At 35.6% G+C, this 21928-nt stretch overlaps 1 protein-coding gene across 9 annotated transcripts in view; it reads left to right on the top strand.

Moving 5' to 3' along the window:
- PIK3C2A (phosphatidylinositol-4-phosphate 3-kinase catalytic subunit type 2 alpha) overlaps positions 1–21928 on the top strand; it is a 110628-nt gene that overhangs the window by 69554 nt on the left and 19146 nt on the right. For 7 of the 9 annotated variants that reach the window (XR_014231388.1, XM_082341380.1, XM_082341374.1 and 4 more), the window contains 12 exons: positions 1595–1738; positions 3334–3382; positions 3463–3673; positions 5723–5845; positions 6938–7105; positions 13279–13390; positions 13769–13914; positions 15516–15704; positions 16170–16263; positions 16742–16836; positions 17195–17375; positions 20752–20856. Coding sequence is in view for 8 of the 9 variants with exons in the window: in XM_082341380.1 (XP_082197506.1) it covers positions 1595–1738; positions 3334–3382; positions 3463–3673; positions 5723–5845; positions 6938–7105; positions 13279–13390; positions 13769–13914; positions 15516–15704; positions 16170–16263; positions 16742–16836; positions 17195–17375; positions 20752–20856 (1617 nt within the window). In the remaining variant the exon portion in view is untranslated. The remainder of the gene's footprint in view (positions 1–1594; positions 1739–3333; positions 3383–3462; positions 3674–5722; positions 5846–6937; positions 7106–13278; positions 13391–13768; positions 13915–15515; positions 15705–16169; positions 16264–16741; positions 16837–17194; positions 17376–20751; positions 20857–21928) is intronic. The other 2 variants (XM_082341378.1, XM_082341379.1) reach the window with 1 other exon arrangement.

Raw genomic sequence — 21928 nt, forward strand, 5'->3', positions numbered from 1 at the left:
CACTGTTTGACCCACAAAGCCTAAAACATTTGCTGTCAGGCCTTAAAAAAGTGCCAGCCTTGCTCTAAGGGGTCCAGAAGTAACAGGTGCAAAGAAGCGCAATTATCAATTCTATGTTGAGGAGCAATGTGGATAGTGAAGGAACTTTGAGGACTTATGATAGAGCCTCTCCCTCAGCCCCAGGCTGATATTTGGCCTCTTTGAAGAGGGTATGGCTATCACAGGAGCACACAAGTTGCCTATGGCAAAGAAATTTGGAAGAGCTGTGAGATTGGAGGAGCATGGCTTGAGGGTACAGCTGGAGCGGGTTGTTGAGGACCACTGGGCTTCCATACTGAATTTAAAAATAGAGGACTGGAACCCTGATGAGAAGTACCTTCCTGCTGTTATTGCCTTTGAGTGTCCTTTCAGTGCCCTCTATTGACAAAACCTAACATTGTGCTAGCTGGCAAAGGAGAAATGTTTGTAAGGTCAAGTTCTAGTATCACAAAGTAGAGCAAAGAAGGGTGGATTTGGAACTGATAGACAATAAATTGATAACTGGCACATAAAAAATGATGGAGAATAGTATAGGAGAATGGCATGAGCCTCAAAACTAGAAAGGTTTTTGCATGAAGGTGGAAGAGCAAAAATAAGAAATACAAGTCAAGTAAGCAAAAATTGGGACCTTCGGGATCTGAGGACTGCAAGGTAATTGGGTATTTGAGAAAATGAGGTGGTTTCATTTACGCGTGAAGATGAAGAGAACATTTGGTTTATGGTAGCCAAGCCTCACAGGTGGAAAATTTTAAATGTTTAAGGGATGGTACAGTACTGAGTTTCAGCCCATTCTAACAGTACTTGGCATTTAAGTTTGGTGTAAATATTTGATGAATTAATTCATTATATAAGAATGTTTTTGTTTCTTAATGAGATATGTACTTTAAAATGATGATGGGGGAGTGGAGAAGGATTTTTGAATCATCCTCATCAGGTAAATTATTTTATAATATATTTGTACATGTATACTTATGAATCATGGTGAAATGAGCTGTGGTTGAATAGTAAGGAGGGATTGTCCTCACGGAAGTTTTTCATCAGACAAGACTGAGAAAGTGATGGTTGTATAGATGCAAATGATGCTGAAAAGTTGACTCACTTTTAGTAACTGTTGCCCAGTGTTATTAATTTGTGACCAGTATCTGAACAACCTGGTTTTTGATACCAGATTTTTGCAGGAGAGCGAGAAGTGTTGATGTTTTTAATGTGGAAATTATTCCCAAATGAAAATTTAAAAGAACTCTAGCTTTTTTAAGTGATTTCATAATTTGTTAGTGATTTATTGCTTTTGCTTCTGATTCTAATAAGAAATTAAAGGCATTTGCGTATGAATAATTGTACAGGCAAAGTGAAAATTAACCAGGCCTGCTTTTTTCCTATTTCAAAGTAAATTATGTAATTGAAAAGCTATCTTGTTTCTTTTCTTTTTCATCACAAAAGAGTAAAGGATATCTGTTCTTAGGCACATCTAAAATGTCTGGTTTTTTACTTCATCTCTGAAATAGATCCTTTAAATTTCACATGCTTATATTTATTTTACTTTTTATTTTTAAAGAACCAGCATAGAGTGGTAGATCAAGTAATTAAAGCTGTAAGAAAAATCTGCAGTGCTTTAGATGGTGTGGAGACTCTTGCCATTACAGAATCGGTAAAGAAGCTGAAGAGAGCAGTTAATCTTCCAAGGAGTAAAAGTGCTGAAGTGAGTATTTTTTAGTAATTAGCATTTTATCACGTGCAAATATGTACTTAAGTGAGCATCTGTCACTTAAACTGGGAGATTTTTGCTACTGCTAGACAAAGTGTTACCGTTTTTTTTTTGTTTTGTTTTTTTTAAAAATAAATTTTATTTATTTATGTATATATGTATGTATTGGCTGCGTTGGGTCTTCCTTGCTGTGCGTGGGCTTTCTCTAGTTGTGGCGAGCGGGGGCTACTCTTCGTTGTGGTGCGCAGGCTTCCCATTGCGGTGGCTTCTTTTGTTGCGGAGCACGTGCTCTAGGCGCGCAGGCTTCAGTAGTTGTGGCTCGTGGGCTCTAGAGCGCAGGCTCAGTAGTTGCTCCGCAGCATGTGGGATCTTCCCAGACCAGGGCTCAAACCCGTGTCTCCTGCATTGGCAGGCGGATTCTTAACCACTGCGCCATCAGGGAAGCCCAAGTGTTACCGTTTTAACTTTGGCTTTTACTTTTGAGCTGATTTGGTCACTTACTTGGTAAGGTGGGGAATTCCTAAGAGGAGATGGACTGCCTTGAAGAACTTTGTGAGAGTTGACACTGAATAGGTGGATGCCCAACTTAACTTTTTGTGTGTAGAGGAGGAACTCTGGCAAAAATGAGTTGGTTTGGGGTTTTAAGGTAATACTACGCTTGAAGGACCTGGATAGTAATAGCTAACATTTCCCTCCCTCTGGGTGGAAGTGTTCATGATTGTCAACGGGGAAGTTCTACTTTGGACTATACCTCCTTCCTATTGGAAAGACCCAGGAGCCTCAGTAATAGTGACTTAAATTGCCTCAGAGACAACCAGGTTAGGAGCCCTCACTTGACATCATACTGTTGCATTTAGTAGAAGTTCTCCCCATGATGTTTCCACGGGGATTTAATTAACTATTTTCAGAGGGATGTTCCTAGCTTTGATTGGAAGGATGAGAGAAGGATCACAAGACATGATAAATTTAAAGAAAGGAAAAGTTATATTGATGGCATATTCCTCAACAAATGTTTAGGAGCTAGCTTAATCCATTCATTCTCACAGAGAGCCTATTATGGTATATAGAAATTTGGGTCTCTCGTGTTTTGTTTGTTTGTTTGTTTTTTCCTTTTCTTATTATGTGCTTGTTTTTATAAATTAAAAAATATGTCTGAAATCACTTGGAGGTGATAAACTGCCATGGTCCTAATGTTGTCTGAGGCCTCTATTCATTATATTCATTTGCTGGATAAAGGAGCAGAGAGTAGAAGGAGAGCTCAATTCAAATAATTATAAGAGCTTTTTTTGAGACACTAAATGGTAATAAGTAGAGTTTAGTTTCTTTAAGGATATGCTTATCATGCTAATAGTAGAGCAAGTAATGGAAATGCATTTTCTTCATATTAAAAATCATCTCTTTATTTGGTTTGGGATATTCATTTTCTTTTTGCAGTCTTTTTTTATTGTGTTATTCTGCAGATACTTGGGAAGTTTCTCCTATGAAGGATTTCTTTGATATAGAATTTAATAAATGTATTGAAATAAAAGGTAAACATTTTATATTACATCATGCGCGATTTTCTCACTGATTTGTATGTATGTAAGCAGGTGACTTCACTGTCTGGAGGAGGAGACACTAGCAAGAGTTCAACTAGAGGTATGTATTGAAGTTCCTTAAATTTTAGGAGTAATTGTTGCTTTTTCAGAGAATTATATTAACAATTTCTTTAAACCTAGGCTCACTGAATCCTGAAAATGCTGTTCAAGTAAGCATGGACCAGTTAACTGCAGCAATTTATGATCTTCTCAGACTCCATGCAAATTCTGGTAGGGGTTCTGTAGACTGTGCCCACAGTAACCAGAACATCAAGGAAGCATGGACCACAACGGAACAGCTCCAGTTTACAATTTTTGCTGCACATGGAATTTCGAGTAACTGGGTATCAAAGTAAGTAACTATTTAAAAGAAGATATGTATAGCTTTACCTAGAAGCTAATCTAATCTTGAAAAATGTCAGCATCCACTGTTACCTTGGCATTTAAATGGATGATACGTGATCCACCAGATACCTTTGTGGTTTTCCTAAAAATTACAGAGATGTTTGATGCTATTCCAATAAAAAAATATCACCCCCACTACATACAGAAAAGGCAGGAAAATATGTTTAAACTTACAAGAGCAAATGCTAATTAATAAATTAGTCAATTTATGACTGCTATTTCTGCCTTTCCTTTAGAACCAGGGTAATGGGACTATAGCACATTTTTGTCCCCTCTTTAGTAGTTTACAATTTACTCTCTGCTAGACTTTGAGGTATGCAAGAGCATATTTCTTCTATTGAATTTTTAATATGGGTTTTTCCTTTTTGATTTTTTTGTCAGTGCCAAAAAGTTTGCCACCTTCAACTTATTTGGAAAAGACTAGTATAAACTGAAAAGCCCAAATTGAATATTTTTAATGAAATTGTTTTATAATAGCTCTATATATATATATATATATATATATATATATATATATATATATATATATATATATAATAGCTATAAAATAAAGCCTAGTTATAGATACCAAACATAAATTCTGCTTTAGAACATAAACTGAACATTAGATAATATATGATATAATGACTTGAAAGTGGTATATTAATTCATTCAGTAAATATTTACTGAGCACCATCTGTGGGCAGTGTTCTTAGTACTAGGGATTCAGCAGTAAACAAGGCAGCAAAAAATCTTTGCCCTCTTGGAACTTGCATTTAAATGGGTACTATTGGTATCTAAAGGTATTTCATTCTTTTAAATAGTTACAGGGATAATACCCTCCACATCCTCCATACAAAAACATGTATACACACAAATAAATTTAGGGGCACTAATGAGGAGAACAAATACTCAGTAGAAAACAATGCAGTGATAATTAAGATGGAAAGAAAGTTAATACAATGCTGATTTTTATTTTTTTTAATTTTTTTGGCCACGCCGCACAGCTTGCGAGATCTCAGTTCCCTCACCAGGGATTGAACCTGGGCCACAGCAATGAAAGCTTGGAATCCTAACCACTAGCCCACCAGGGAACTCCCAATACAACGCTGATTTAAAAAGAGGTTGAGGGAATTCCCTGGTGGTTCCAGTGGTTAGGATTCCCTGCTTGCACTGCCCACGGCATGGGTTCAGTTCCCATGTTGTTGGGGAACTAAGATCATGCAAGCTGAGCCGCGTGGCCAAAAAAAAAGGAGAAGGTTGAGAACAGCAATTAAATAGTTAGCTATGTGAACCAGTGAGATTAGATTTGAAATATATTTAGAATGATTAACAGATTGTATGAACAAAATGGTTAATGGGTAAGCCTAGCAGTAAGTTAGAGTACTAGTAGAATACAGTTTTATTGAACCTGAAACTCCTGCCCTACAAGATTGCCTGACTGTATTACCCCGCTCTGTACTTGTAGCAGTTAGGGGCTAAATCATTGCTGTCCAGTGAAAGAATACAATAGCATCTGTCCCCATGGATGGAAGCCTCCTAATAGATTAGGAAGACTGGCTCAGTGCAAGTCAGGCCCATGCACCATTAATATGCTAAACTGACTCTATTTCAGTGGCTTAGCAAAGGAAAATAGCACCTAGGGGTTTGTACTATTACTTCCTAGAATTTACCTAGAAATGAAGAATTATTCAGTGTCATTTAACTAAAATCTAAAGCTAGTAACTAACTGAGCACAAAATTGAGATAAATTCTCCAGCTGGTATCAATATGGCTCCTTTAGACTGGCACCTAGCGATGTATGTTCCCTTCGGTATTCCCTTTGCTATGCCTCTATTTTTGTAGGGTTTGCAATAGTTAAATTTTAGATGTTTTTCCATAAATTCAAGTGAATGGTAACCAAATTATTTCAGATAATAGTCACTTTTAGGTAAGAATGGCTAATGATACATATTTGATTAGTTAACTAATTTGTATTATCAAATAAAAATTAAATTAATCTCTTTTCTTTTCTCAGTTATGAAAAATACTTCTTGATATGTTCCCTGACTTACAATGGAAAGGATCTTTTTAAACCTATTCAATCAAAGAAGGTTGGCACTTATAAGAATTTCTTCTATCTTATTAAATGGGATGAACTGTAAGTGAAATTTCTGGCTTTTTATTCTTTCAGTATGCCCTGTTCTTTACTTTTTTCCATTTATGCATACAGCTTTCATTTTTAATTACAAGTTCCATTAAAATTCATTAAATTCTTACTGATATCTTAAAGTCTCTTCTAGATACAAATCTATAGAATGGACTGAAATTCTCATTTAAAAATCTGAAATATTCTTTTAAATCTTCATATTGTTAAATTGCAGAACGTGCCATCAATTCTTCCTAGCCTTTGTCAAGTTAAAGTTACGTATAATTCTACAAAGATGTTTTTTTATAATATTGCTTTAGTTCAGTATTTATTCTGTAACACTGTATATAGGAAGCCTAGTTCTTGGTTAACAGATTTTAAAAATTATCTTAAATCCATGTACAAGGTGATATTTTACACTGTTAATATTTTTTAAATATTGTCTTCAAACTAAGGGAATGCTTTCATTATTTAGACAAGTAGGCAATTGCAGAACTTTTTACTTTTTATTCTGCGTTTATTTTAATGGTTTCCTATTTTTCTTATATTTTTTTAATTATAAAAATAGCACATGTCTGTCAAAGCAATCAAATAATACAAAAATGCATGTGGGGTGAAAAGCGTCACTTTATTTTTAACACTTAACCATCTCATCGCTCCTTAGAGTGACCACTGTTGGACTTATGTGTCCTTTCAGATTTTTAAAAAAACAAAAACAAAACACTGGTAAACATATATGTCTGTCTGTGTATGTATTTGCACACATAAATCTCGAATCAGAAATACTCAAACATTCATCTAGCTTTTCCTAAAGGAAATAAAAATGATTATTATTTTGCCTAGAAATTGACATTGCCAGTCTTAAGTAAAAGCATTAACAAATTTTTGAAGAGAGGAATGTTATGTGTTGGAAATTTTAATGAAATTTATTTAAGATTTTTATAGTATTTGTTAACGAAGCTTACTGCTTAAGTAAAGGTTACTCAGGATTAAAGATTATTTGATGAGTCAAATAAAATACCTAAGATTGTCAGTTTCGTTAAAGGGTTAAACTTCATATTCAATCTAATTTGTTTTTTCTATTAATACATTTTCCCCCCATAGAATCATTTTTCCCATCCAGATATCACAATTGCCATTAGAATCACTTCTTCACCTTACTCTTTTTGGAATTTTAAATCAGAGCAGTGGAAGTTCCCCTGATTCTAATAAGCAGAGAAAGGGGCCAGAAGCTTTGGGCAAAGTTTCTTTACCTCTTTTTGACTTTAAACGGTAAGTGTTACTGAGTTGTAATGGTGAGTTACTGTGGACACACCTGCAGCATCAAAATTGGCTAGAGAGTGGAATGGGGAACAGTGACGTACGTGATGAGGTAATGAGTTGCCTCATTTTTTCCGATGTGATTAAAGGAGGTCATTTCAGATACACAGAGGAAACCAAAGTTGTACTGCTATAGTTTGAACATATCTATATGGGTATTCAAAGGATTGTTTGCCACTCACTATTCCAGAAGAAAAGCAGCAGCCTATTCATTCTTTAATTGTAATTTATGGAAAGCATTATGTTATGACATAATACTCGTGGTCTTACAAGTTCCTTTGATATATTTAAAAAAAACCAAAAACTCCACTTTCCCTCTTCACATCTCTTCCCCATCCTTCTCCAGTTTAAGAGTCTACAACTGCATATTATTCCCTTTACCTGACTGATCTACCCTTACTGCTATGGACCCCTGGCCTTTAATCTTCAGAAGTCCCACATGTATGCAAAATTTATTGATCCTTAGGGTTAAAGGAATTCCTTTTGAGCTTTGTGTCTACTAATAGCCATTGCGATAATGTAGCTGGCCTTTCAGCTGACTATTTTGATTATGTTTTAAGTAATAATATGTACCATGAGACCATCAAGCATTTTCCTAAATGAAAAAAAATTTAATTGAATAAGTTTGGAATGTTTGATATAGCATGTGATAACATTTTGGAGCATGATAATGGACATTAGCATATTAAAGTGTCTCTAAAGTTCTGCAGTCAAGAAGCCTACTGTGTTTAATAATAATATTACTGTAATTACAAATACATAGCATTTACTGTATGCTGGGTATTAGTCTGAGTGCTGTATACATAGCCTTATATACCTCACAACAACCCTATGAAGGGAAGTATTATTATTATCCCTTTTTACAGAGGGGAGAATCAAAGTGCCTTGCCCTTGGGCGCTTAGCTAGTAAGTGGCAGAAGTGGGATTTGAATATAGGCAGTTTGGCCCCAGGGTCTGTGTTCTTAACATTATCCTATACTACCATTCTCAGACTTATTTGATACCATGGTACTTTTTTTTGTTCTAGAATACATCTTTTAAAATATTGTGTCCCATGGGACAGTTTTGGGGAAATGACGTAATAACTGATCTATTTAACCTACAATAAAACAATTAAAAAATAAGAGTTAAAAAATTCTGCTAGGGCTTCCCTGGTGGCGCAGTGGTTGAGAATCTGCCTGCCAATGCAGGGGACACGCACGGGTTCAAGCCCTGGCCTGGGAAGATCCCACATGCCACGGAGCAACTAGGCCCGTGAGCCACAACTACTGAGCCTGCGCGTCTGGAGGCTGTGCTCCGCATCAAGAGAGGCCACGATAATGAGAGGCCCGCGCACCGCGATGAAGAGTGGCCCCCACTTGCCGCAACTAGAGAAAGCCCTCGCACAGAAACGAAGACCCAACACAGCTATAAATAAATAAATAAATAAAAATTAAAAAAAAAAAAAAAGAGTTGAAACAAATTTGTAAAAAAAAAAAAAAAAAAAAAAATTCTGCTAATCTAGTTCTACTTCCTTTTTCCTCTTAAATGACAAACACAGTTTGAATTTCCAGTAATCATTTTAAAAATCATGTGGTGTTTGAAACACTGACTCCATAAGTTTTGTTTTTGAAATATTCTTTTCTCGTGTACTTAAATATAGCATTTATTCACGCATTTTTCTTTTCTTATAGTCACTCCCCCTATATGTGAGGAGGCAGTTTAAGATTTTTTTATTCTATAACTTTTGTTGGGCTCAAATTTTATTTGACACCTGACATAATTCTGAACTGCCAAAGGCTAGATAAAAGCAGTTGAAGAAATTGCTATTAGGACTTCCCTGGTGGCGCAGTGGTTAAAAATCCACCTGCCAATGCAGGGGACCTGGGTTCGAGCCCTGGTCCGGGAAGATCCCACATGCCACGGAGCAGCTAAGCCCATGCGCCACAACTACTGAGCATGCGCTCTAGAGCCCGTGAGCCACAACTACTGAGCCCACATGCCACAACTACTGAAGCCCGTGCACCTAGAGCCCATGTTTCGCAACAAGAGAAGCCACTGCAATGAGAAGTCCACGCACCACAATGAAGAGTAGCCCCTGCTCCCCTCAACTAGAGGAAACCCGCACACTGCAACCAAGACCCAACACAGCCAAAAAATAAAAAAATTAAAAAAAAAGAAATTGCTATTAATGATGTATATTTAGAACCCTTTGCTAAATATAATCCATGACTACTCTAAAACAGAATATTGGCCACATAAAGGAGGAGAATTGTGTTCTCAATTGTCTTTTTTTTTCCCCTATAAATTTATTTATTTATTTATGGCTGCATTGGTTCTTTGTTGCTGCGCATGGGCTTTCTCTAGTTGCGATGAGCGGGAGCTGCTCTTCGTTACGGTGCACGGGCTTCTCACTGCAGTGGCTTCTCTTGTTGTGGAGCACGGGCTCTAGGAGTGCGGGTTTCAGTAGTTGTGGCACGAGGGCTCAGTAGTTGTGGCTTGCAGGCTCTAGAGCGCAGGCTCAGTAGTTGTGGCACACGGGCTTAATTGCTCTGTGGCATGTGGGATCTTCCCAGACCAGGGGTCGAACCTGTGTCCCCTGCGTTGACAGGCGGATTCTTAACCACTGCTCCACCAGGGAAGTCCTCAATTGTCTTTGATAAATTAGTGTCAGGGAATAGTTATGTGAGAAAATTAAATGTAATTACATCATTATCATTAATTTTTATAAATGAGTCAGTTTTGAAAACCTTCGTGCTCCTGAAAGCACCAGGAGTCTTTACTTCATTTGAGAAGTACTATCATTTTTTGCCACTTGTTTTTGACTATTAATAAATGTTTTTTATTGGATGAATGACATTCTTTCAAAATTCAAAAGAGTAAGGGGAAGGGCAGTTGACTTTTGTTAGACAATTAAATAGTTGCATCCAGCACTCTGCTGTTTAAAACAGTGAGCTGATGCCGTTAATCTTGAGACTTTGCCAAGTAGTGTAGTCAGTCTAGGTAATGTTAGGATTTAACATTCAAACAATGCTCAGAAATTAAGAGGAAAGATGATTTTATGTTAATACATATAGAGAAAGTGTTAATGATTTAGTCTGTTAACGTACTGTAGTATAGTGATCAGAAATCCTGGTCTTGAAATTCTTTTAAAATTAATTTATGTTTAAGGTATAACCTGCATACAGCCTGATGAAGTTACTATCATGAAAGCCAAATGATTTACAGGCATTTCAGTCAACCTCAATGATAAATGAGTTCTTAACTCATTTTTTTTTTTTAATAAATTTATTTATTTATTTTTGGCTGTGTTGGGTCTTAGTTTCTGTGCAAGGGCTTTCTCCAGTTGCGGCGAGTGGGGGCCACTCTTCATCGCGGTGCGCGGGCCTCTCACTGTCGTGGCCTCTCTTGTTGCGGAGCATAGGCCCCAGACGCGCAGGCTCAGTAGTTGTGGCTCATGGGCCTAGCCGCTCCGTGGCATGTGGGATCTTCCCGGACCGGGGCACGAACCCGTGTCCCCTGCATTGGCAAGCAGATTCCCAACCACTGCGCCACCAGGGAAACCCCCTTAACTCATTTTTAAATAAACTGAATCAAGCATTTAAGCTGCTGTTCCTTTATAGTTGTGTATCAGGATTACCAAATAATTGATGTGAGAAAGTTTTTTTACAGAAAAATTCCAGCTAATAGATGCAGAAGGAATGACAGAATATCACAGTTTTGCAGCCCCTACTGAAATAGTAGATTTAGGCCAGGAAATCTCAGTCTTGGCACTGTTGACATTTTGGGCCAGGTAATTCTTTGCTATGGGAGACTGTCCTGTACACTGTGGGATGTTTGGCAGCATCCTTGGCTGCTGCCCACTAAATGCCAGTAGTACCTCCTGGTTGCCAACAAAAGTGTCTCCAGACATTGCCAAATATCCACTGGGGTCAGAAGCATTCTTGGTTGACATTGATTTAAGCAGTAATTTATTAATGCTTTGTTTAAAACCATTGTGATTAAGTTTTCTGGAACTTTATAATGGATGATTTAGACTGATAGCACTTGAACAAACCGATTATCTTCACATCACAGAAGGAGAGATATACCAGTGTGTGCTTCTTTATTTGATGCATCAGGAACTAGTGGTATACAATACCACCTACAAAGTATTAGGTATTCTTGCCACATAACTAACCCTGAATCAGATCAAACCTTTAGATCTAACTATTACAGAACATATAGGAGATAAAGGGACATGCTAAATGACACCAGAGGAATGCACTCAGTAAAATCCAGGATATAGAAAATTCTCAGAACAGAAGACCTGGATTCTTCAACAAATAACGGGGGATAAAAAAGAAGAATGTATGGATTAAAGCAAGAGTTGGCAAACTTTCTGTTAAGAGGACCAGATAGAAGTAGTTGAGGCTTTGTAGGTCATGTAGTCTCTGTCACAAAAGTAAAAGCAAAGGCAAAAGCAGTGATAGATAGGCAATATGTAAATGAATGAGTGTGACTTTATTTTAATAAAAGTTTATTTACAAAACAAGGTGACAGTCTGGAGTTTGTTGACCCTTGATTTAAAAGATACTTTAAAAGACATATCAACCAATGCACATGTTGGATCTTGCTTGTATCCTTATTCAAACAAACCAACTGTTAAAAATTTTTTTTTTAGAGACAATCAGAGAAATTTGAGTGCTGACTAGATAGCTAATAACTTTGAGTAATTATTTTTAATTATTTTGTTGTAATTATGTTTAAATATTTATTTGGCTGCGCTGGGTCTTAGTTGCGGCACGCAGTATCTTTTAGTTGAGGCATGCAGGACCTTTAGTTGCAGCACGCGAACTCTTAGTTGCGGCATGTGGGATCTAGTTCCCTGACCAGGGATTGAACCCGGGTCCCCGGCGTTGGGAGTGTGGAGTCTTAGCCACTGGGCCACCAGGGAAGTTCCTGTTGCAATTATGTTTAAATTAAAGTGTTTATCATTTAGAGATACATAAAAGTATTTGCAGATAAAATAATATCAGAATTTGCCTTCAAATAATCTAGTTGAGGGTGAGGGTGGTTCTAAAATAGACAGAATATATGTGTCAAAGTTTTTTTTTTTTTTTTTTGGCCGCCTCGTGCAGCTTGCCAGGACCTCAGTTCCCCGAGATTGAACCCAGGCCCCCTGCAGTGGAAGCACGGAGTCCTAACCACTGGACTGCCAGGGAATTCCTGTGCCAAAGATTCAAAGGCTGTTAACCTGCTAGAGAAAACATTAAGACTGGAGTCTAGTTTTGGAAAGGATATTTGCTGTTTGAATAAAATGAGCGAAGTTTGATGAAGTTTATAGTTTCCTGCTTTTATGTCTCATGTTATTTTTCAGAAATTTCTTCTGTGTAAAGATATATCAATATCTTTATTGGTAAATGTTTTTAATTTCAGTAGACAATAAATTGGTAGTCTAGGGCAAGGGTCAGCATACTCCGGACCACTGCCTGTTTTTTGTAAGTACAGTTTTGTTACAACACAGCACACATTTTTTGAAATGTATATTGTTCATGGCTGCTTTGGCACTATACTAGCAGAGTTGAGTCTCTGACAGAGATTGTATAGCCCAGAAAGCCCCAAATATTTGCTCTCTGGCCCTTTACAGAAAAATTTGCTGACCCCTGGTCACAAACAGATAAAACTTCTCATCTCAAATGATTAGTGCTTTGGCACAAAGTAGATACTGGTTTTCTTGGCATGTGTTTTTGTTCTTATGGTAAAAGTCAAGGAGCAGTTATGAAATCCAAACCACCATCTTGAGATGTGTTCCTCTGTAGATGATCTTCAAAGACTATCCTTCACCTTCCTATTTATAGAAGTTGTTTTGGGGACAGGTGACTCTGAGACTTCACCCATCTTGTCTTCTATCCTGAGCCCCAATTCTCCCAAGATAATGTTGCTTCATCTTCCCTCCTTTTGTTCTAACTCCCATACTTCAGTACCTAAATACTGAAGTGAAAGTACACTATGGAGAGTGACTCCTTCTCATATGTTCTTTTTATATAGAGGATGCTTAATAAATATTTGATTATTAACATTTCAAATTCATTAACATGTGTTGTGAGTTTTGAAGTAATTTTTAAGATGAAATCCACAGTATTCTTCTGTTTACATTCATGAAGGTTTTTAACATGTGGAACTAAACTTCTGTATCTTTGGACTTCATCACATACAAATCCTGTTCCTGGAACAGTCCCCAAAAAAGGATATGTGATGGAAAGAATAGTGTTACAGGTAATGATACTTCCTGACACGTGGAAAGGTTCAAATTTGAATTCTTTATGAAAAGTATATGTGTACCATGATCTGGGTTGTTACTAAAGAAGCCTAATTGATCTTGTTTCGATCTTAGGACCTATATTTAATTTAAATGTCAATAAACCATTTCCTATTTCTGAGAAACAGTAAAAGATGCACTTATACCAATCCCAAGTAGTACATGTGCTATTGAGAATTACCAGTAATGGTAATCACTTTTAATAAAAGGACAGAAGCATTAATTTAATATTTGGTGTTATCACCCTGATGGCTAAGAAAAATCAAAAACAAGTTAATGTAGCAAATATGTGGACTTTTCAGCTGTAATTTAATCAACTTCTGTTAATTTTTAAGGTTGATTTTCCTTCTCCTACATTTGATATCATTTATACCACTCCTCAAGTTGACAGAAGCATTATACAACAACACAACTTAGAAACATTGGAGAATGATATAAAAGGGAAACTTCTTGATATTCTTCACAGAGACTCATCACTTGGGTACACTCCTTTGATTCTGTTTTGCCTGGGTATCTCTTACAATGTAAAGTTCAAGTTAATGGTTTATTAAATGCCTTGAATTAGTTCATGATTTAGCAATGTTCCTGATATGGAAAGTTTTTTTTTTTTCTGTTTTTAATTGTATAAAAAGACTATATGACTACATAAAATTTAGAAATTTGTACAGGTCAATTTTTTTGCATAATCAAAAGGCAAACAATAGATTGGGAACTATAATCTATATCCTTAATATATGAAGGACCTTTTCATATAAGTAGAAAAACAGACAACACAGTGGTAGACAAGAATATGAATAGGTAATTCTTTGGAAAAGAAATACAGTACCTTTTAAACATCTGAAAAAAGATGTTCAACCGCTCAGTAATCAAGGAATTGTAAATGAATACAAGATACCATTTCACACATCAGATTGTTGAAAATTAAAATGTCTCATTATATAAGGTATTGATGGGATACAGAAAGTGGGAATTATACTGTTGGCAGAACTCAAAGCTTTTGGAGAGCAATTTGGCAAAATCTATAAAGGTCGCAGGGTCCATAGTCTGTGACCTAACAATTCCACTTCCAGTTAGTTATAGTGTATTTTAGAGAAAACCCTTTTATATTTGCTTGTGGAGACAAGAATATTCATTGCAATGTTTATTTGGGTTATTGTAAAACTGATAGGGAATGTTCATTAATGGGTTAAATTATGGTACATTTATCCAACAGTACTATGTAACTATTAAGAATGAAGTTATAGCTATATGTACTAATATGTAAGATATTAAATGAAGAAATTAAGTGGCAAGATAGTGTGTATAGTGTGTTACCATTAACATATAGGAAAAAAAGAGAATCTACATACACCTTTGTGTATGCTTCTATATGAATAGACTACCTCTGGAAGAATATACGAGGTTAGGCAGTTGCCACTGGGAGGGGAATTGGAAGGAGAAACTTAATTGTGTACCTTTTTGCAATACTTGATTTTTTTTTTTTAGTATTCCATGTGAGATAAATACATTTCAATTCAATGCATGGATTATATACACAAGGGTAGATAGATGAGTAGTGAAATAGTGAAATATTTCATTCACATAAACATCTGTCATTAACAGTAAATTAGAATTTCCAAGACAAGTTCTTTTTATTTTGAATATTCCTCAAATGAGCTGTATATTCACATCTTCTAAAATTTTGTAATAGCATTTGTTTTTGGCATGACATTTGATTTTACTTTTATAAAGTGATGAAATCCTTGCTGTCTCTTAGGGTAGGTTCTGCGTATCCAACTCTGATTTCTAGTGCCTGGCATCTGGTTAGAGCTCAATAAATTTTATTGTGCTGAATTATCCTTCTTTTTCTTAACTAAGACTCTTTTATCAAGGCAGAATGATTTCTTTCCATCCCCCAAATTAGGGTAAATTAGCGGTGTTTGCTGTACATTGCGTTTTTCTATTCCAAATTAGTATTAATGATTCTACCAAGAAGTGGCTGTCCTAAAAGGAATAAATTTCTTCTTTGTATTTTTAATCATTGAGATTATAACTGTCATTATGATATCACTGAGAAGTGATTTAATTCTGTTACATATTCAGACTTTCTAAAGAAGATAAAGCCTTTCTGTGGGAGAAACGTTATTATTGCCTCAAACACCCAAATTGTCTTCCTAAAGTACTAGCGAGTGCCCCAAACTGGAAATGGGTTAATCTTGCCAAAACTTACTCATTGCTTCGGCAGTGGCCTCCATTGCACCCACTGACTGCGTTGGAGCTTCTTGATTCAAAGTAAGTTAACTGTGGCTGAATTTATTTGCTCTGTTTTATTGTTTTTCCAGTAAGGTATTATGTTGCAGGATTAGTTCCCTTTGTTTTAACATGAAAGCAATTCGATTCAGTATAAATGTGTAAATGCATATTTCTATAAACACATCTTTTGTGTTGAGGTTATTAAAAAGGGATATCATATCATTTAAAGCTAATCTAGAGAGGTTGTAAATTTTGAATACTTCGTTATATTTTTATGATGTAGGCCAGAATTAATTTTCATAAGGTTTCTAAACAGTCACGAAATTGGATTTGTGTATATAGGACAATAAGATTTTCTTCCTAGAAAAAAAGAAGAAACACATTGCTTTTGAATAGCTATTTGAGTATTCTTTGTCAGGAATAGATTGAGATTGTGTTTTCAGGAAAAACAGCTTCATTAGAAAGAAATCGCTGTCAAATCTTGATTTTGTGGTATGCTTCTAGATTTGCTGATCAGGAAGTGAGGTCCCTAGCTGTGACCTGGATTGAGGCTATTAGTGATGATGAGCTAACAGATCTTCTTCCACAGTTTGTGCAGGTGAGTTTTTTACGAGGTAACCTACCCTCCTTACCGTCTCCCCAGTTTGTATGAGTAGGGACCTTGCTAAGGGATCCCCTTTCTGTTTTGATTAAAAGTACTTTTGTTGTGTGGGAATGTTGAGGTGTATTGCATTTGGATTTAGTGTGAATTTTTTCCCACTATTATCAGCTGCCCTACTTGAATACTAACTATATACATGTAACTGGATTTTTAATTCTCAGAACAAACCAGACTTGAACTTTTCTTTGATTTTTTTTTTAAATTGGCCTTTTAAACATAGCTAATGTTATTCCCAGGTCTGTACTTTTCTGCTTGATTTCATTAATTTCACCTAAGTTAATTCATCTGTTTCATTTTTATCAGTATCATCTTTCATCCTTGATTTATATAGTTTATCTTTTGATAATTTTATCCTAACAACATAGTATGGGTTTGACCACTAGTGATAGTGATTCTTATTTTTCTTTGCATGTAGGCTTTGAAATATGAAATTTACTTGAACAGTTCATTAGTGCGCTTCCTTCTGTCCAGGGCATTGGGAAATATACAGATAGCACACAATTTATATTGGTAAGATTTAAATTTTCTTAAGTACTTTATTTCTGTCTCTCTTATTTACAGAGATGACACTCAAAGTCTAAACTGTATGCTCAGACTATTTGCTGTTGATACCAGCTGTTTCATTGAAGTCATTATTATAAAGAAGCTAAATTTTTATGTCTTTAGAAATAAAACCAGAAAATAACAAAACCCTCTATTGCAAAATTATCTGGCATGTTAGAGCTCTATAATAATGACTGAGTTTTTACTTGCTTATATAGCTTAAAATTAATTCCTGGATACCAAAAATTAAACTTGTTAAATTGATTTTTGAGAGACATTAATCTATTTCTCAGAAGTGGCTGACATAAATATTTTGCTGTATTAGGCTCCTCAAGGATGCCCTGCATGATGCACAGTTTGGTGCCCGATATGAACATGTTTTGGGTGCTCTCCTCTCAGTAGGAGGAAAAGGACTCAGAGAAGAACTTCTGAAGCAGGCAAAACTTGTACAACTTTTAGGAGGAGTAGCAGAAAAAGTAAGGCAGGCTAGTGGATCAGCCAGACAGGTATGTACCCATAGAGGGAACATAAATATTTTGATGTTAAAGGATCTTTACAGTGCTGACAAGTTGTTATTCTTTTTTTTTTTTTTTTTTTAATATTTATTTATTTATTTATTTGGTTGGTTGGTTGGTTGGTTGTGCCGGGTCTTAGTTGCGGCTCGTGGGCTCCTTAGTTGCGGCATGTGGGCTCCTTAGTTATGGCCAGCTGGCTTCTTAGTTGCAGCTCACCAGCTCCTTAGTTGCGGCTCATGGGCTCCTTAGTTGCGGTATGCGAACTCTTAGTTGCGGCATGGGTGTGGGATCTAGTTCCCTGAGCAGGGATCGAACCCAGGCCCCCTGCATTGGGAGCCTGGAGTCTTAACCACTGTGCGCCACCAGGGAAGTCCCGGTTGTCATTCTTTTTCAATAGACATCCAGTAGAACTATAACACACCTATGCTGTTTTGGGCAGATTGAATTCAAAAGTTGCTTAAAACCTGTCGGAAAAGATTTTATATCCTAACTCAGTTCCCTTTCATTTCCATGCTTATTAATTCCTGTCTGATCAAAATTGTTCTCTTGAGTTTCCTTTTTCATTATTTTGCTTTTTAACATTTTTGTAATTGTAAAGGTAATAGAAGTATGAATTGAGGCTAATGTTTAAAAAGTCCAAATGAATAAGTTTATGGATTAAAAAATTAGGACATTTCCAGTTTCATTTTCTCCCTGTAGATATCTTGTTCACAGTTTGTTTTATGTCCTGCTTGGTCATTTTATATGACTTTACGTGTATATATACAAATGTTTGGAGTTAAAAATTTTTTATAGAAACGTATGTTATTTTTTAACTAGACTTCATTATTTTAACCACTTTAAGATGTACAGTCCATTGGCTGTTATTGATAGTACATTCACAGTGTTGTGCAACCACCACCACTGTCTAATTCCAGAACATTTTCATCACAAGAGAAAGCAAGCCTGCACCCACTAACCCTTTAGTTCTTATTCCCCTCTCCTCCCAGGTCCTGGTGAGAACTAATCTGCTTTCTATCTCTATGGACTTACCTATTCTGGACATTTCATATAAATGGAATCATGCAACATATGGCCTTTTGTGTCTGATTTCTTTCACTTAACCTAATGTTTTCAAGGTTCATCCATATTCTAGCATGTGTATTTATGGCTGAACAATGTCCCATTGTATAGATAATACCACATTTTGTTTATCCATTCATCAGTTGATGGACATTGGGCTTGTTTCTATTATTTGACCATTATGAATAGTGCTGCTATAAATATTTGTGTATAAGTTTTTGTTTGAACATCTGTTTTCACTTCACCTAGGAGTAGAATTAGTGTATCATATAGTAATTCTATGTTTTTTGAAACTGTTACCCAAAGTAGCTGCACCATTTTATAATTCCAGTATAATACTAGTAATGTATGAGGATTCCAGTTTCTCCATATCCCCACCAAAATTTGTTATTTTCCATTTTTTTAAACTATAATCATCCTAGTGGATGTGAAGTGGTATCTCATGGTGGTTTTGATTTGCATTTCCCTAATGACTAATGATTTGGGGCACATTTTCATGTGTTTGTTGGTCATTTGTATATCTTCTTTGGAGAAATTTCTTTTCTAAGTCCTTTTTAATTGGTTTGTCTTTTTGTTGTTGAATTGTTAGAGTTCTTTATGTATTCTAGATACTAGACCCCTATCAGATGTACTGTTTGCAAATATTTTCTCCCATTCTGTGTATCATCTTTCTATTTCCTTCATAATGTCCTTTGATGCACAAAAATTTTACATTTTATGGTCTAACTTATTTTTTTGTTGTTGTTGCTTGTGTTTTTACTAGTGTGTCCAAGAATTTGTTGTCAAATCGAAGGTCACAATGAGGTACACCTATGTTTTCTTCTAGGAGTTTTATAGGTTCACTCTTTAAAAGTCTTTGATCCATTTTGAGTTTTTTTTTTTTTTAATATTCTATGAGCAAAGGGTCCAACTTTATTCTTTTTCATGTGGTTATCCAGTTGTTGCTGCACCATTTGCTGAAGAGACTTTTCTTTCCTATTGAATGATCTTGGCACCCTAGTTGAAAATCAGTTCACCATAGTTATATGGGTTTATTTCTGGACTCTGAATTCTATTCCATTGATCTATATGTCCCTCCTTATGCTATACTGTTTTCATTACTATAGCTTTGTAGTAGGTTTTGAAATCAGGAATTTGAGTCCTCCAACTTTTACTTTTTCAAGATTGTTTTGGCTGTTTGGAAGTCCCTTACAATTCTATGTGAATTTTAGTATCAGCCTGCCCATTTCTGCAATAAAGGCAGTTGGAGTTTTGATAAAGATTGTGTTGAATCTGTAGATCGATTTGGGAAATGTTGCAGTCTTAATAATATTAAGTCTTACAGTTCATGAACATGGGATATCTTTCCATTTATTTAGATCTTTAATTTCTTTCAGCAATGATTTTTTTTTTTTTTTGCTTTATGTTGGAGAATTCATGTAAGTACGTATAGTTACACTTCATGTTTCTTAATGAGTACATGGTATTACAAGGTGTCTTAGCATAAATTATGAACTATTATTACCTCTATGTAGGTTGTTTATACATTTTTCTTTTCCCAAACAGTTCTGTGATGAATTTTAATATATAAGTGTTTGCCCCTTTGCTAGTATTTCTTTTTTTTTTTCCTTTTTTTTTAAACATCTTTATTGGAGTATAATTGCTTTACAATGGTGTGTTAGTTTCTGCTGTTTAACAAAGTGAGTCAGCTATACATATACATATATCCCCATATCCCCTCCCTCTTGCGCCTCCCTCCCACCCTCCCTATCCCACCCCTCTAGGTGGTCACAAAGCACTGTGCTGATCTCCCTGTGCTATGCAGCTGCTTCCCACTAGTGCTAGTATTTCTTCATAGGATATTCCTACAGATGAAATAATTGAATCAAGAGCTATGTATATTTTTAGTTATAATAGTTTATATTAGATTGCAATAACAAAACAAAACAAAACTTACCAGTATACATCTCCCTCCCCACCAGTAGATTATGAAAGTATCTGTTTCCCACCTTGTTGCCAGCACTGGATGTTATCTTAAATTTTTTGTCTGTTAGATAAAAATTGGCGTCTCGTTAGTGCTTAATTTCTATTTGTTAGTGAGTATTAACTAATATGTTAAATATGACCATATGTAATTCCCCCTTATGTTTATAGCCTTTGCTATAATTTTTATTTTTATAGTAAAAATTAACTCTCTTTAGCAACAACTTTTTTGACCATTTGACAATTGGGCATTTAAAAAATTGGGTCCATATCATATTTTTGTTGTCTTATAAATAGGTCTTCATTTTCATTATGTACTTACAGTATCGGTTTCTTTTCATAGGTTGTCCTCCAAAGGAGTATGGAACGAGTGCAGTCCTTTTTTCTAAGAAATAAATGCCGTCTCCCTCTCAATCCAAGTCTTGTGGCAAAAGAATTAAATATTAAGGTGACATACAATGCTTATAAGTTCATATTACATTTTCAAATAATGTGTAGGAAGAAGGCAAATGGGCAGGTATGCTTAAGGCAAATGCAGATAAAATCTGCAAAGGTTGGTTTTAAGTACTTATGGATGTATATTTGTGTAAGATCCATATTTATCTCAGTATATTCTTATCTAATCACCATTCCTGAAAGAAAAAACAGTGTAAAATTATTTACTGCCTTGAAATAAATTATTTTTTACTATGGTGTAATAGCTGCATATGTTGTACTTGTAGTGGTAAAAGTACCCAGTCACAGGTAGGCAGTTTTTTTCCTCTCTTGTGAATGGCCAGGTGGAGTCTTCCAAGGTTTATAACACTTATTAGAGTCATCAAAAAGTAGTTGTAATCATCCAAATTGAGTAACTATATTTTTAATTGGGCTAATAGTAATACAAATAGTGGATTTTTCTCTAACATGAGCTCAGCAAAAGCAGCCAATTAATTCATCCATTAGTGTCTGTGATTTTGAAAGTCTAGGGTACAACTATCCGTAAAGGAGTCTCAGATTTAATTTTTTTAAGTTGACGTATGACTACTCTTCATTGAAATACTGGGTTGGCCAAAAAGTTCATTTGGTTTTTTTCCGTACAATGGCTCTAGTAGCGCTTAGTTGTCTTTAACTTCATGTGAAACAATTTTGTTAGATGGTATTGTGACAACTGTCATATCAGCGAGCATTTAAAAAAAAAACTTATCAAAATTGGTGAATTTTTGTGTAGCCATTTTAATATTGAAGATGGAAGAAAAAAAGCAACATTTTCAGCATATTATGCTTTATTATTTCAAGAAAGGTAAAAACACAACTGAAATGCAAAAAGAGATTTATGTGGTGTATGGAGAAGGTGCTGTGACTGATAGAACGTGTCAAAAGTGGTTTGCAAAGTTTCGTGCTAGAGATTCTCACTGGATGATGCTCCATGGTCGGGTAGACCAGTTGAAGTCGATAGCGATCAAATCAAGACATTTATTGAGAACAATCAACATTATACCACGTGGGAGATAGCCGACATACTCAAAATATCCAAATCAAGC

Source organism: Balaenoptera borealis (genome assembly GCF_965194805.1).
Source record: "Balaenoptera borealis genome assembly, chromosome: 11".
Taxonomy (NCBI): Eukaryota; Metazoa; Chordata; class Mammalia; order Artiodactyla; family Balaenopteridae; genus Balaenoptera; species Balaenoptera borealis.